This window comes from Malurus melanocephalus, unplaced genomic scaffold (genome assembly GCF_030028575.1).
Source record: "Malurus melanocephalus ecotype Western Australia unplaced genomic scaffold, MMel_1.1 scaffold_262, whole genome shotgun sequence".
Taxonomy (NCBI): domain Eukaryota; kingdom Metazoa; phylum Chordata; class Aves; order Passeriformes; family Maluridae; genus Malurus; species Malurus melanocephalus.
In genome coordinates, this window is record NW_026623494.1 from 119,534 (window position 1) to 134,997 (window position 15,464).

Sequence of the window (15,464 nt, forward strand, 5' to 3'; positions counted from 1 at the left end):
ACTCTATTTTGACTTGTCTAACTATGCAATCAACACTTATCAGTCAATAGTTTTGTCTAGTCAAAGACTTGCTTTTTTAATGCATTTCTATGGAAATTCTGTCACTGGAATATAATGCTCTCAGCAGCTAAACCCAAAACTTAACTGTCATCCTTGGAAACTCTGGATATGTGTAAAGAGTCTCATAGGAATTGTTAAGAAAGTGTTTCACTAGATTAAGATCCAATGAGCTTAGTAACAATGGAAAAGGGAATTACCAGTGAGCAACATAATTGTTTTGCCTTACTTAATTTTCAAACTGTCTTGTGGCCTAGTCAATTAGCAAGTTGTTTTCTGTTTTTTTTTTTTTTTTTTTTTTTTTTTTTTTTTTTTTTTTTTCTTTTTTTTTTTTTTTTTTTTTAAAGAAGGATAGGTCATCATGACATCATTAAATAACATTTTTTTCTGTATTGGAAGGAATTAAAAGAATAAAAAGATGCAATATCAAGGGTCTATATATAAAAAGAGCAATAAGCAAATTGGCAAGTAAAAAATAATCATAGTCAACCAAGTAACTGCATGGTAACTAGAAAGCCAAAAAATATGATCAAAAAGGGCAAAGTGATACAACAAACAACTCCAAGAGTGATTCTGGAGTAGCATATGAAAACTCATTTTTCKGCACAAATTATACTAGTGTATATTTATGATCGCCAGAAAAATAAAGGCTATCAGATTTGAAAGAAGTTTATATTTGAGTCAACACCTTAATAGCATGTCTACTTACATGATAAGATAATTTTTAAYAATGTGTCACAAGTAATTGCATAGTGGTAAAGAGCATGGAAGATAAAAGTATCTCCATAATATGCTTAAAAAATAAAAAGGAACATTCACTGGTTTTTGAATTGTTTGGGTTTTTTTTTTTTTCAATAGAAATGTTATAATTTTCATCATGATCCTGATTAATTTTCTCATTTTCACAARAAAAATAAAATAATGATATATCATTAGATATTCCAGTATGGCTCTGCCTTACCCAAAGCAATATATTCATTACCAATATAGACATGCATTATAAGATTCACTGTAAACTTAGTTTTWAAAAAAATTAACTTAAAGTAAGCTCTAGCTGAACAAAGAGTTTATTTTCTTCCTAAAGCAGGAAGGTAGAATTTCACCTGAAATAAATTACATTTCTCGGGCAATAGTTTTGGTTGCACATCTAAATAAACAGGGTTATTTTGACAYATTGTCCCATTCTTCTCCCATTCTCTTGATTTTTCCTTAAATTCCTGAAAGACAGCAAAACAAGGCTAGCAAAGTCAGGGAAAATATCTATTTTCCTCATTCTAAATAATTTTGCATTTTGAATCATTCTAAGAAAAATCTAGTTTCTAAATTAATACATCATCTTTCCATAATTTTGGAAAGAAGTAAAAATAAAGAACACTTATATAAATCAGCCTTCAGTTATCCCCACCAGAAGAAGTCCAGCGTTAAGGGCTACTAAAAGCTGTAATATATTAGAGTTATTACTATAATACACAGATTTTATTGGATGGTAGTTCCTGTGACTTTAAAGCTATATCAGTGTTGAGCAGAGAAATCAGCAGGCAACTAAACCCTTAATATTCAGACACATGTTTTGAGTGCTCACTTTTTGCTTTTTTTCACAAATGGGACAGCAGCCACCTTGAATAAATTTTACTTCTTGCCCTCTTTAAAATTGCTGCTTCAGGTTCTGAATTCACCTAGTTTAAATGAAAAACTTTTWAAGAAATTCTATTATACTAGATTTATCTAACACTGTTTTTGTATTTGTACTTACATTCATACTTATAGTGTATTTGAATTTTCTTTTAATTTAAACCAGACCTTATATGTTCAGAAATACACTTTAAAGGCAGTACCTTGCAAAATAAGGAGAACTTCACTTACTGGAGCTGTTGCTATTTTAGTTTGAAAATTTAGCAAAATAATACTGTGCTGATTTWTATGTTGAAAACTAAAGGAAATGTTGTTCCAAAAAGACAGATGATGTTTTATAATTAAGCTAAACTGGAATATTCCCCAAATTAAAAAAATAAGGGKTKTTTTTTGCTACTGAAACAAAACTGAATCWTTTTCAACATAGATTAATACAAATTTTCTTTCAGAGCTTTCTCAATATCTGCTTTGACATTTAAAACAATAAACATTTTCCTATTTTATAAAACATGATATAAATGGAGTTTCAGACTACTTAATGAGGACTGCAGGTTCAAGGCCTTACTAAAGCACTGCTGAGCTTAGTAGATTTTCACCACAGTAATTATTTTCTGAATACTTGAATTTGCTGAATATATTCCAAGCATTCATTTTTCATACTGCATAATTAATCAAATTATAGCATTGTCTTAGATTATTTTCACATTTTAATCTTGAGTAAGGTTATTATCAAATTAGCTGACAGCAGTGATATATTTAGTCAATGACAGATGTACAACCCGTTTTTTATTCTTGTAGTAGCGGATGTTGGCAGCTACGCTGCGTTCCAAAGCATTGGGGCTTTTCTGATGGTGAGAACTTGCATGTGGAAGAGACAGCCAACATCATGCAGGGTTGGGATGTGTCTAGGGTGTCTATGTAATTACAGCATCTGGCAGTTGCAGAAGTTAGTCCTATATCTTATAAAATAACATGAAAGAAAAATTCAAAATACAGATCCTAAGGCCCTGCTTAATTTGGATTAAAATTTGGAAATTACTTAAAATCAACTAGAGCTTAATTTCTTGATTGCAAAGTTCTCAAAGTGTCCAAATAATCTACATCACAAATTTGCATCATAAATGTGTAAGTCTTCCCAATGTCTAGCAGCTGGGCAAACAGCTCCCATATAAACTGATATTCCTGTCCTTGCTTTGCCTACAGCACCCAGTCCAGTAAGCACTCAAAGCACATACTACTTTATTATGCTATTCACAAATAGAATAGATGGACAGACAAAACATGAATTTCATKTTTGTGATTCTCCTATGCTTCATCAGGATACTGTTTAGACTGTTCTTCCCATAAGTGGAGGATTTGGTGTAAAAATCTTTCAAGGCAGAATCTGAAGTAGAATGTTAATTTTCTACCTAACAAATCTTAGTTTTCAACAGGCTATGGAATTGTTCCTTTTGAAGTTGTTTCACTTTGTTYAGGATACCGGGGAATTTATTAGATAGGTAGAAAAGAAGCAGCAAAAATTAGCATACCTAGRGATTATATTGCTCAGTTATAAGAAATAATACTGGATATCAGTTTCTGCCCCGCTAATGTAGCCAGAGGAGTATTTGGAGAGAAGACACCACTTGCAGGCACACTCTCTACAACTTCTGTACCTTGCTTAACTTTCCTGTTAGTCCAATAAATATCTGATTATTCCACAGATCATAAAGTAATCTCTGATAAGTCAAGGCTGGGAATTATGAACAAAAATCAGTGCCTTCCTCTATCCAAGAAAAASTCCACTAAAATCCAGCCTGTGTCCAAAGGGATAGGGAATATGTCTGAATCCTGTCCTCAGCATCTATTATCTAGTCCCCCARTAAGTATGCTGGATTCTGCAGAATGTATTTTTAAGCACCTAATCCTTCGTAGGGAAACAGGCACTGAGTTCAAGGTCATGGATTGCCTCAGGCACAAGGGTGCTGACAAGAWGCATGTGTAACAAGCAGCTTTCCAAACCTAAATCCTTTTTTTCTGTGTTGCCCAACATGGTCACAGTTGTCCTGAGGTCTATAAAATTTGAATTAATAGTAGGTATTATGTGACAGTATCTTGCATATGTAAAAGGTCTCACGCCTCAAGAGMTTGTGTTATCCAGAACACACATATTAATCAGGGAAACAGTAACATTTATTTATWGTTACACTTACAAAAAATACTGATATTAATTAATGTTGAAACTAAGCACCMTTTTTGTCAAAACAAGACAATTAGATAATTTTTGTAGACTCATGAGCAAACTAARGCTTACAATTTTGAATAAAATAGAGGCATCTTAAAATTAGAATATAATAACAAAGTATTCTTACCTCCAGTTTCATGTATAAATTCCTTGGGTCAGATGGTGTCTCCAGGTTTTCCTCACATTTTTCACTACTTTTGACATTTTTTTGTTTTACCCGATGTGACTGTAGCTTTTCATAAGTATCTGTCAACTTTGAGAACTAAAAATGAAAGTAGAATTGAACATGCAGAATCTATCAAAGATGATCACATGGCCAAAGTTTTCTTCAAAGTAGAATCACCARCTGCAGCTTTAGCATTCTAAATGTTTAACCAATGTAACAAAAAAATCAATGAATACAGTTAAAATCAATTAATGAATTATCATAGATGAACAAAACTGAGCTCTCACGTACATGTTAACTAACTGTTCAAATGGGTTCATTTGACAGCTACTTAATTTTGCTGCAGTTCTTCATGGCATTGTTACCCACAGAGTCATTTCCTCTACAGTGCTTATAGGGAATGTTCTATACTTGTTTACTGCCATCTTGTGTTGACATTTTTAAAGGGTGCTYCACTAGCCAGAATGAAAGATTATCATGAATGTACTTGGAACTTGCTTGTTTCTTTTTTGCAATGAAAATTGTTGAAATGTTATGTATATGACGATTGCACAGTTCTGGTCCCACTGAGTGTCTCTTAGAAATAAGACCCTAAATAGACAACAGACACTGCCTGATTTCACCATGAAAGCCTGGCTTAGGAGTCAGAGGCAGGGAAGAAAAGGTACCAGAAGGACCAGCCTCTACAGAGAARCAGCCAGTCTGATCAGTTCACTACACTGCATGAACAAAGTGCTGTAGCTAGCGTCCACTGTCTGTTAACAGGTTTGATWCAGAAAACTGATACTCTTTGGTAGGAATATGTATACATTTGGGATTGAAAAAAAATGCAAACCCAAGGGTATTGACAAAGGAAATATGATCTTGAGGAAAGTTGAGGAAAAGAACTTTGTGAAGAATATTGTGCAGAAAAGAAGTTTACAACTACAAATACAAAYCATGTCTCTTGTTTAGTTCCTTTAAATTTAAGTACATATTACTTTAAAAAATCTGGCTCTAATATAAAGTTCTTTGTATAACCTAACAGAATCCACAAAATCTCATATTTTTGTTAACAGCTCAAAGTGAGCTACTGTTTGGAAATGGAATGGAATCCTATTGAGTCCATATCGAGTGAGCAATTGAGGTCTGTGCAGATAACAAATATGTCCAAAGAAGTTCAGAAAAGAWACAGAGAAGAAACTTGTTTAAAATCATCTGGAAACTTCCCAGACATACTTGAGATTGATTTGGGAATCATAATAGGGGACAGCAAAAACTAATTGAAAAGATGATGAAAAGACAGATCATCCAGGACAAGAAAGTTCCATTATACGGAGAGGCCSAGGCATAGATTTGACCAGCAAGGAATATCTGAATAGCAAGTCTGTAAAATGGACACACAGAGTTGAGTTATCACCTTCAAAACCAAATCACAAGTCTTGCAGTGAAGCTGCATATATTTGAAATTGACTTTGCCAGGGAACACAGTTAAGATAAAATATTTAAAATGAGTCAGAGTATCCAGGCTCAAGCAACATGGAACTCATTGACCTTGGAAGAAAGATATCATTTTTCAAATAACAATTTTACTCTTCAATATGTTATGGCATATGTGAACTGCCTGGGAAGAACAAATTCAGGTAAGACAGGTATTGGAATGTTTATGCTAAGAAGGCTAGAAACTACAGGATCCAACAATTCAGTATGTCAGTCTAAAATGGAACAGAATGTCCAAAAAGAGAAAATTTAGTTTGAGTATTAGATATTTAATGACAGTAGGATATTAGAGAGAAATTAAAGTCTCRATGCTATCATGACTGAAAACTAAACAAAAAGCCAAAAATCCTTCCATTTAATGCCAGATATTAGCTTTAAAAGGTCCNAAAAAAAAAAAAAAAAAAAAAAAAAAAAAAAAAAAAAAAAAAAAAAAAAAAAGATGAGGCATTTTAGTGAGTTTTGGGGTAGGATCCATCTAAGTTTAAATTTCTGAAAATTAGACATACCTTAGATACTCTACATTAGAAAAAACTGCCTGTAAGTGCTTAGTCATTTCAGCAATCTTAAATTCTTATCATGACATGAATTGAATTCTGGGGGCGTTTATTTCCTTCTCTTTATTCTAAAGGGAGCCTGGCGTACCTCAGACGAAGCTTTTAAATGTCTAAGCGAGGAAATCAGTTGCAAAGTTCTTACAGTAAGAATAGCTGAATAGTCTAGCATTCTAACAGCTAGAAAAAGATCTTACTATTCCTATAAAGATTAAGCAGGAGCAAATCTCGGGAGGGGTTTTAAGAGTAGGTCTGTAGAGAAAGATACAACGTTATTGGTAAATAGTAACACACAATTTCTTCAGAATTAAATTGCCGCTTGCAGGATTTAAACAGTTTAGAAGGTGGTATAACTTCCAAGTGAGAATAAGAGCTGCAAGAAGGGAATCAAAGGAGATAAGGCAAAGATTCATATTGTCACAGAAGGTCTATATTTTAGATWTGAGTTTGTGATATGAGCTGAGAATTGGAGACATTAAATCCATTCCATTGCTGACACTGCAGCACTGTAATTCAGGAATTCAAGAATTCCTAATTCTATAAGGAGACACGATAAAAGCTAGAAGGGATAGTCCTGTTGTCTAGCAAAGGTGCTAGGAATTGTTCTGACAGGGAGACTTCTGTTTATGACATAGAGAATTTAGTCAGGCCTCTTAACATAGGCGTTTAACAGTTTACTTCKTCAGTCAATGTGAACTAAGTAGGTATTTCATGAAGAACTATGGTTTGGCAAAAGGAGAGGAACGAGGATTGGAAAATAAAATCAGTGCTGGAACTCTTAGCAAAATAAATAGGGTGAYTGAGATAGAATGAAATGTTTAAAGGCATGGATTGGGAAAGTGATGTACATTCTTAAGAGCTAGAAATCCAAACTTCTTGCACAGAGATAGAAGAAGAAGTAATCAAGAAACTCAAAGAAAGATTAGGTGGTCTGAGTGGTAACTAAAAAGGCAAATCTAGGCAAGAAATATAACAAGGTTTAAAGAGAAAACCTTGTAGTTTAGAAAATGTCAGGTTCTTTAAAAAAATAAAAGAGAAAACTGGTTGTATTTGCCCATGGAGAGGACTTGCAGGGTGATTAAAACCTCCAAAATAAAAATCTTCATGAAAAATGGCCTGGACTTTCAATTTCAGAGGTTCAATTTCGGTGAAGGTCTTAGCAACAACATGTAACATAAACCAAACCATTTTTAGCATGGGATAAAAAAAATAATTAGGAAGTGAAACATATTGCAGCATAAAAAATGTCATAAAGAAAAGAGAGACCTACTATATTTYTGAGCATATTTCTGCAATGCTAAAGGTACCTTAGAACTTATGCATAAAATGTCACATTCTTTTTCATTGTGTGATGTTTATCTTCTCAATAATCATGCTAAGATGATGCTTTTCTCTAATTTGTGCAAATTATAAACTAGCTTTTATTTCTAGATACTTTTYCAAATGATTAAAAGTGTTAATTACAAAACAGCCAAAGCTTTCACTGCCCACTTACAGAACTGTTTTCCAAATCAGTTTTCATATGTAAAAGAAAATATAARTTGAAGACAACATAACATTAAAAAGAAGTAATACATTTATTCCTTTGATGGACACAGGTGGTATTATCTCTTCTAAATGAAAATAATGATATCCAAGTTATGCAATCCAACATCATATAGTAAGTGCAGCAATTGGAAATTCTTAATTATAACATTAAGTCTCTGGTAGGAGAATCCAGTGAAGGGAACAGGAAAGTAGSAAGAAAAACAATGCAGAGTTGAATATGTTATTAGTGAAAATCTGAGACAGAATCAAGTCAAAGTTGCTAAGAATTTAGATTAATAATTAAAGTAGAAAATACTGAAGATACAAAAATGCRGGYGCAGAGCAAACACAGCCAAATGGTTTGGGYTGGGTTGAAAGGAACCTTTAAAAGATCATCTAATCCAACTCCCCTACCATAAACAGGGAGACCTYCCACTAGACCAGGTTGSTCTAAGCTCCATCCAGTCTGGCCTTGAATACTCTGGACAACCTGTTCCAGTGTCTTACCACCCTCACTGAAAAAAGAATAAATTGTTCCTCACGTACAGTCTAAATCTTCATTCTTTCAGTTTGAAACCCTTGTCCTTTCTCTCAGCCTGTCTTCATAGGAGAGAGGTCCATGTTCTCCCACTCTTAATGGCCTKCCCTTGACTCACCAGAACAACAAATAAAGCCAGAACAAACTCCCAATATCATTAATGGGGGTTACTCCAGTTTTGGTACAAAGTAATCTGTACCTTATGGAAAGCTATCAGGCCTCTTTAACAGTCAAGTAAATCAGGGAGACTAAAACCAGAAAAAAAGTACAGCAAAGGCATAGTAAGCAGAGTTTAAATCTTCAAATTCCTAATGCGCATCAGAATCATATTAGCATGAATCCAATTATCTACCTTATTCACTCACCAAGGCTTTAGTTATTAGTCTGAAGTTAGGAAATCAAGTATATGTCTTCATAACAGATATCAAAACATCCATAACATCCACATCAAAATCCATCCAAACTGTTTYGACACGACAGTACATTAATTATAATGGAACCTGGTAGGAAGCTGTTGTCATCATCATCTGTATGACACGATTCATCTTTCCCAAATCCATAATGGCGCATCTATACAATTTGGTATGTAAAAGCTATTTATACTGCAATCATAAAATTATGAAACTGACATTTTTCTTACTTGAGATTTTGGTGCTTGAAGCTGAGTTTCGTAACTCTGAGCCATTTCATAYTTAGTTTTCTGTAAGTTTTCCAATTCTTGCTGAAGTAGTCCCACCTACAGTTAAAATAAGCATTCAAATGTACMTTTCCTTGTACGTTTCAAAATATGCAATTTTTGGAAGAGTAATTTGAAACTTTGAAARAAGACGATTGCTTTAAGGAGAGATATTAAAAATAACTATTAATTCAGTGACTTGAAAATAAAACCACAAACCCATATTGTATCAACATCAAATTTGGGATTTTATAATAAAAAATCTCATTAAATGCTGATGTTATGATTTAATAATAATATTGTGCAAGTCTGTCATGAAAGACCATTCATGAAAGATTTTCAAACCAAACTATGCTGYGCCCCATTGTGAAAATTTTTCTTGAATGGCTCATAAAATTATATGAAAAACCTTCCACTATTTATGTACAAATTATCAGAAGACACTGTAGATTCACTTCAGCTCCCTAAGTGCAGTGTCATTTGAGATATCATTAATTATTATTGAGTTTCACAGAGAATTSAGAAATATGACAGAGTGCACACATGGCACCTGTATTTTCCAGAAGGGGCAGTTGGAAGCTTGGTAGAATATGCAAAAATATTTCACATAAGATCTCTGTACAGGCAAATAAAGAGATGCTTTGAAGACGGGCTACCTGAATTCTTTTCTTGGTTCCTCTGACTGCAGGGACTAAGGACAGGTTTCTAATTGCTCATTAGGGAGAATCACTTCATATTCAAAACTCTCACTGGCAATTTAGCCATTTAGCTCACACAAGGATGCCCTGGTCTAAAAACCTAAATTCAGCTGGCTCGAACTAGAACTGAATGCTGTGCAAGGATTTCTTGATGTTTCTGAATGAATATTCAGCAGATAAGATTGCGAAGTACAGGCAACACCAGGTACACTGGGGCTTTAAGTTTCGTGAGAAAGTCTAAGTAGTAATACAATTAGAATCTTTGCAATAAAAAAATTATCATACAAAGACAGTATATGATGTAAAATGTTAAAAATCAGGAGTATAAACAGGAGTAACAAAGACATAAATTTGTGAACCTTTTTGAACTGCATTCTTCCATTTAAAATTTCTGATGAAATGAGAAGTGCTGGCATTTAGAAAAAGCATCAATTTATCTTTTTACAGCTAACCTGAGAATATTTGATGTAGACTTTAGGGAAATAGAAGAAATATGAGATTTTCAATGACATTTTTACAATCACTTTTCAGAACAGAAGCACACTTTAAAACAAAGCACTAAGGATAATTAGTGACCTTTAAGGGGTGTTTGGTATTTTTACATGATAGAACAAACAGTCCCCTTACAGAGAATTTAAAGCATACTAATAAGAAACTACCAGAATAAATACTTTCTGTATAGAATGTGATATTCTTAAATACCTCTTGACCTTTTTGATCCAGTTTGCTTTGGGCACTTGCTAATTCTTGATCCTGGATATCCATCTTTGCTTCTAAAGCTCTCATCTTTCTTTCCCATTCTACTTGCTTTCTGTTTACCATGATGTCAATCTGATGCACTAATTCCTGAAGTTGTTCAGCTTCACATGGAGAAACTCTAAGAACATAAAGAGATTTATTTCTTCAAATAAAGAATAAAGGAGAAAACAGATTTTTACTTACATTGCTGTAATTCTATTTTGACCAAATGAATCACTTTTCAACAACAGAAAGAAAAAAATGAGAACGTTAAATGAKGCCTTCAAATGTAGGTGGAACCTCACTTCATCCATCTTGAGTTTGCCCTCATGCTCAATTTCTGACTGCACCAAGCTGAGAAAACAGCCTTTTAATGTAGAGATGGGTTTATCACAAATATTTTATTTGGTGCTCAAACTGTGCATATCCCTTGCTTCGATAATTATTACAGGAAAATTGAGTGATTTATAATATAATAATTAAAAGTCAGCATGAATTTTTAAAGTTAAATTCTTTAAAACTTCTTTTACATCCAGAAATCCTTGAAACTCTAACAGTATAAATGTTAAGCTTGGAAAAGCTTTTTAAATGCACACATAAATCTTAATGAGTTTTTAATGTTAAAACTGTTGGCAATGCCATTTTGAAATTTAATATGACTCATAGGATGACAATAACCAAAGTGCAGGTGATGTACATCTCTGAAAACAAAAACTCCCTCCCTCCCAAGTGCCTGAAGCCCATCTCCAAAGCAGCATTAATGATGAGTAAACTCTGATCCCCTCTAGGTAGAATATAAAATAGGATTTTGATAACAGAAGATTAAAGCAATACTGCATCAGGACTACATTTTCCCTGATACCGCTGTAAGGACCTGCGCACTTCCAGCCTCATCTAAGGTCACATGGCAWYGCTTTGGTGAACCACCAGCAATGACTCAGCTAGGTGATTTCAGCCTTCAGAAATRAGTACTTTATTGTGCGTTGGATGGATAATCTAAATATTGTTATGCAAGTAAAAATGCAACTTCTAGCCTAGATCATCAGACTACCCTTTCAGATCCACCATGGTTGAATTTCACCTGCCTTTTTCAGATCTTCCTGCACAAGGCAAATTCTGSATATGTTGCTAAAAATTTTCTCTCAACAGTTCTTGCATGCTTCTTGGGCCTAGAGTCACCATTATATAAAAGGGAGTTGTTGAAAGAAAAATCCCTTCTGAAAGCACTTCTCAGTCTATCTTCACTTTCTCTAATTCCWCACCTGGATCCTCTAAGCACACTTGCAGCTGCAGAAGGAAATCAGTACATGAAACTGTAGATTACTGCTGCTGTTCTACCAAAACTAATCCATACCAAGGCTCTACTGTTGAACACAGACCTGACGTCATCCCCCTAACAGCAGAGTGCTGCTACTTGCTGCAGTAACTATTGCTTTAGTGTTTTGGAAAGAGTGCTAATTAGCCCCCTCAGAATATGGACAATCATACGGTATCACAGTAATGAGAAATTATTTGATCACTGGATGTCGAATGAAGGGGTTTCTTTTGTTTAACAAGCCATCATGTAAACAAACACACTAAGAACACATTTTCTCATAAGCAAAGAAGTATGCRTGGAGTTTTTTACCCATATGGACTCAGCATTCCCACTTCATTGAATGCATACATCAAATGGATGTAATGACATACATCCAAGGAAGTAATGACTTGTACTTCAGCAAGTGGTAGCTTTGAAACAGCTCACGTTATTTCATTTTAAAGTGGTGTAGGCAAGCTCTTAGTCTTCTTTTATTCTGTCTCCATATAAGTGAAAATAGAGATGATTCCTGTTCTACTGCCATTAGAAACTATTTATCTCATGCAAAACGAAATGTTTCCAAATTTAGACAAACAAAAATCTAGATAACAAGTTTTACCACCTCCAGACTATTTTTCTTTTTTATGAATTATTTTTGCACTAGTTAGACCTTTCTAGCTCTATTTATTCATCTTTTGCTTTGGATTCTGCACAGGTCTGCATTTTTCTGATTGTTTCCTAATAGACATAGAAAGAATGTTATTGCCCATACACTCTAGAATAAAGTTGTAATTTAAAACCAGATGTTTTAAGAAATGTTTTGTTCATGTTGTGTGTCTTGACTTCATACCTTCTTCCCTTATTATTTACAAATAGGAAAGTAAGTATGGCCATATTTATGCAAACACAACCMAAACCAATGCAGTTAACAAATATTTCCATCTTGCATAGTATATTCATTAGGTTTTGATATTTAAAAATACCAGCTTCTACAGTCAATATTAATTCATTTTATTATTGCAARCCACCTTGTTCTAAATATAAGAAATATACTAACCAGTTGTGATATAACAGTCCGTTAGAATCCTCTACCCCAAAGTTCCATTATAAGAACTATAACCAATTTATTTAACAGCTTTTGGCATACAGAATCATACACATCTATGGATGGGCAATTTGTGATTTATGAGTCCTTGCAGCTGGAACGTAATTGTTATTATTTTCATCACCATTACTCAGCCATTTCCTAAATTTTAAAGCCCCTGCATTATCCCCAGAATACTGTCAGCATAGACTGAAATTGTTTCCTTTCATTGAATGTGTATCCCAAACTACTCTWACAGGTTCTTTGTATAGTTAATGGAAATGACTAACTAGCAAGATTTCTGGTTTATTATGGAACAAATTCCTCTAGATTCATCTGCACTAGCCTGAAATTTCATATATGTCAATTTAAACAAAGACAAGGCAGAATTTGAACTTTTGAAATAGGTTTCTAACTTGTAGCCAAAAACCAGCAATATCTCTTTGGGATTTTCTCATGGCTACTTTTACAAATCACATCACTAACAAAAAGAATGTCCCTCARAGTAAAAAAAAAMAMCACAAAAACCCAAGGGCCATACTGATCAGAGGAGTATAACATTTTACTGCAGAATTTTTTATCTGACATGAAAAGTGCATGCATCATTCTTCAGTTACAACACAGCACACTTTTAAAACCCATTAAAAACCTTCCTGTGTCAGAATAAGTTATGTCCTGTTTTATTTAAGGATATACTTTTACACTTAGTGTTCTTCATGTCACCTCATATTGTTTCTTGGTAATAAGGATGCAATAAACTGGTTTATCTGAAAAATAGTTAATTAGTTTATTTATAATTTATAATGGATAAATATTCTGTRTAAGTCATTATATGGGAAAGTATTTCTAATACTTGTGTGTTCCTTGGAAACACTTGATGGGATGAGGTCCTACATCAACTTTCATAAAGTGCTCTCTTCTTTGGAAAGCCTTTGTGCTATACTAATATTTTTTTTTAGATTAACATTAAAAGAACTAAACTTGGATTATAYAAAAATAAAAAAGTATGATGTGTTGTTATGTAAAGTGCACTTAAAACTTGGAGAGAACAGTTGTAGCTATTATCTGTGCAAAGTAAGACTAGGGCTTTAGCAATGAATAGTGTTGTTTTCAAGGTTTTTAATGTTTAAAGAGCTGTGATATGTAAGTTTATACTGCTGTAGCCTAGCAACTTCCAGTACTTTAAACAAAAGTTTGAAATAACATTTGTTAATACCTTAATAAAATGCCACATTGCTTTCATTCTGCCCCCTTTTGTTCAGGTATGAATATTAAAAAAAATTAAAYAACAGAAACAGTGAGTAGAGTATTAGCCAAAACAATAAGATGCGTTATCTTAATTATCAGCAACCTCTCCAGTTTGCACAGAAAGGTCATGAAATAGAGAATCAAGTTTGCTTCTAAAATCATTAATATTTTGTTTCACATTTTTAATAAACMTGCATAATTCAATTTCATCACACATTCAACTCCCAAGGCAGTAAGTCATTACCTACTTAGTCACAGCCTGTTCCTTGAGCACTTCTAAGTCCTCCTCCATAACGCTGATTGTCTTTTTAACCTGTTAAAACACCAAAAATCAAGTAATTCAGATTCTGAAATGCATTCATTTACATAGCCAAGCAGTGCACACTGGATAGTTCCATGCTTTCCTTTCATATTATGTAATTTTCTCATTGCAATGAACAAGGACAGATAAGTGCAGCTCTAATTACAGACTGGAATGGGAGAGACAAAAATTTCGGGAGTAAGCTCAGCTCTCTAACAGCAGTTCTGAGATACCAGAGGTGGTGCTGATACTGAGCCTAGTCCTTGTTCTCCATGAGGAAGTTTGTTTTGGATCATTCCCTGTTATGCAATTGCCAATGATTTGTGAAGACACGCTGAAGCACAGGAATATAAATTTGCCGTGGATCCGTGGCTGCATTCATCAAACATTTGYACCTTCACACACCACGATTAACCTCCACCCAGGCTATAATTGCTCTCAAGCACAGTTTTGGACTCCTACTGCCTGTTCACTCCCTTGCTTGGCAGACACAGTCTGAGACACACAGCACTCAAATAGGCAGGARGATCAGAACAAGGCTGTTGCTGTGACCACTCCAGTTCTGAGGGTCCAATAGGACACAAGGATGTGGGGTGCCTCTGCCTGCACGCAAGAATATCATGGGTGATGTGGAGCATCAAGCAGGCTTGATTCTCATGGGGGACAGGCACCGGTACCCACAGATGTGTGGGCAATTGACACACGGCACTGCAGCCATGGCTTCACAGGGAGCGGGCACTTGAGGCGACACTGCCAAAGGGGCACCGGYTCCACAGCGGACCCGCACCTGAGGTGACCCTGCCGCAGGACCAGCACCCTTAATTCCATAGGAGACCAACATCTGAGGTGGCACCGGCACAGGTACGGCCTTGGCTGTGCCGCGCACCTGAGGAGACCGGGCCACGGGCAGCACCCCCGGGYCTCGGCCGCCGCCCTCCCCTCCCCTCCCCTCCCCTTACCTGCCGTGCTCTCCCCTCCGCTCCTGCCGGCCCCGCTGCCGCTGTGACCGCGGTACGAGCCCCGCAGCCCGGCCACCCCCGGGGCCCGTCCCGCCGCAGCTCCCGCCCGTCGCCGCGGTAACGCGGAGGGCGCCGGCCCAGGCGGGAAGGGACGGGGCAGGGCCGGGCACGGCCGGGCAGGGGCAGGGGCAGCTGTGCTGGCATCCATCACTCCTTGTGCCCCTCCTTCCATCTGAAGGACGCTGGAGTGAATTCCACCTCAGGAAAATTTCACCCGGGGTAAAGAACA

The 15,464-nt window shown here is 35.4% G+C and overlaps 1 protein-coding gene across 1 annotated transcript in view; it reads right to left on the reverse strand.

Moving 5' to 3' along the window:
* Positions 1-15,057, reverse strand: part of DEUP1 (deuterosome assembly protein 1) — a 40,963-nt gene extending 25,906 nt beyond the window's left edge. The window contains exons 1-6 of the mRNA XM_057375884.1: positions 14,926-15,057; positions 14,164-14,228; positions 10,251-10,449; positions 8,815-8,910; positions 4,041-4,175; positions 1,161-1,274 (exon numbers count right to left, since the gene is read on the reverse strand). Coding sequence (XP_057231867.1) covers positions 1,161-1,274; positions 4,041-4,175; positions 8,815-8,910; positions 10,251-10,449; positions 14,164-14,228; positions 14,926-15,057 — 741 coding nt within the window. The remainder of the gene's footprint in view (positions 1-1,160; positions 1,275-4,040; positions 4,176-8,814; positions 8,911-10,250; positions 10,450-14,163; positions 14,229-14,925) is intronic.
* Positions 15,058-15,464: the final 407 nt, after the last annotated feature.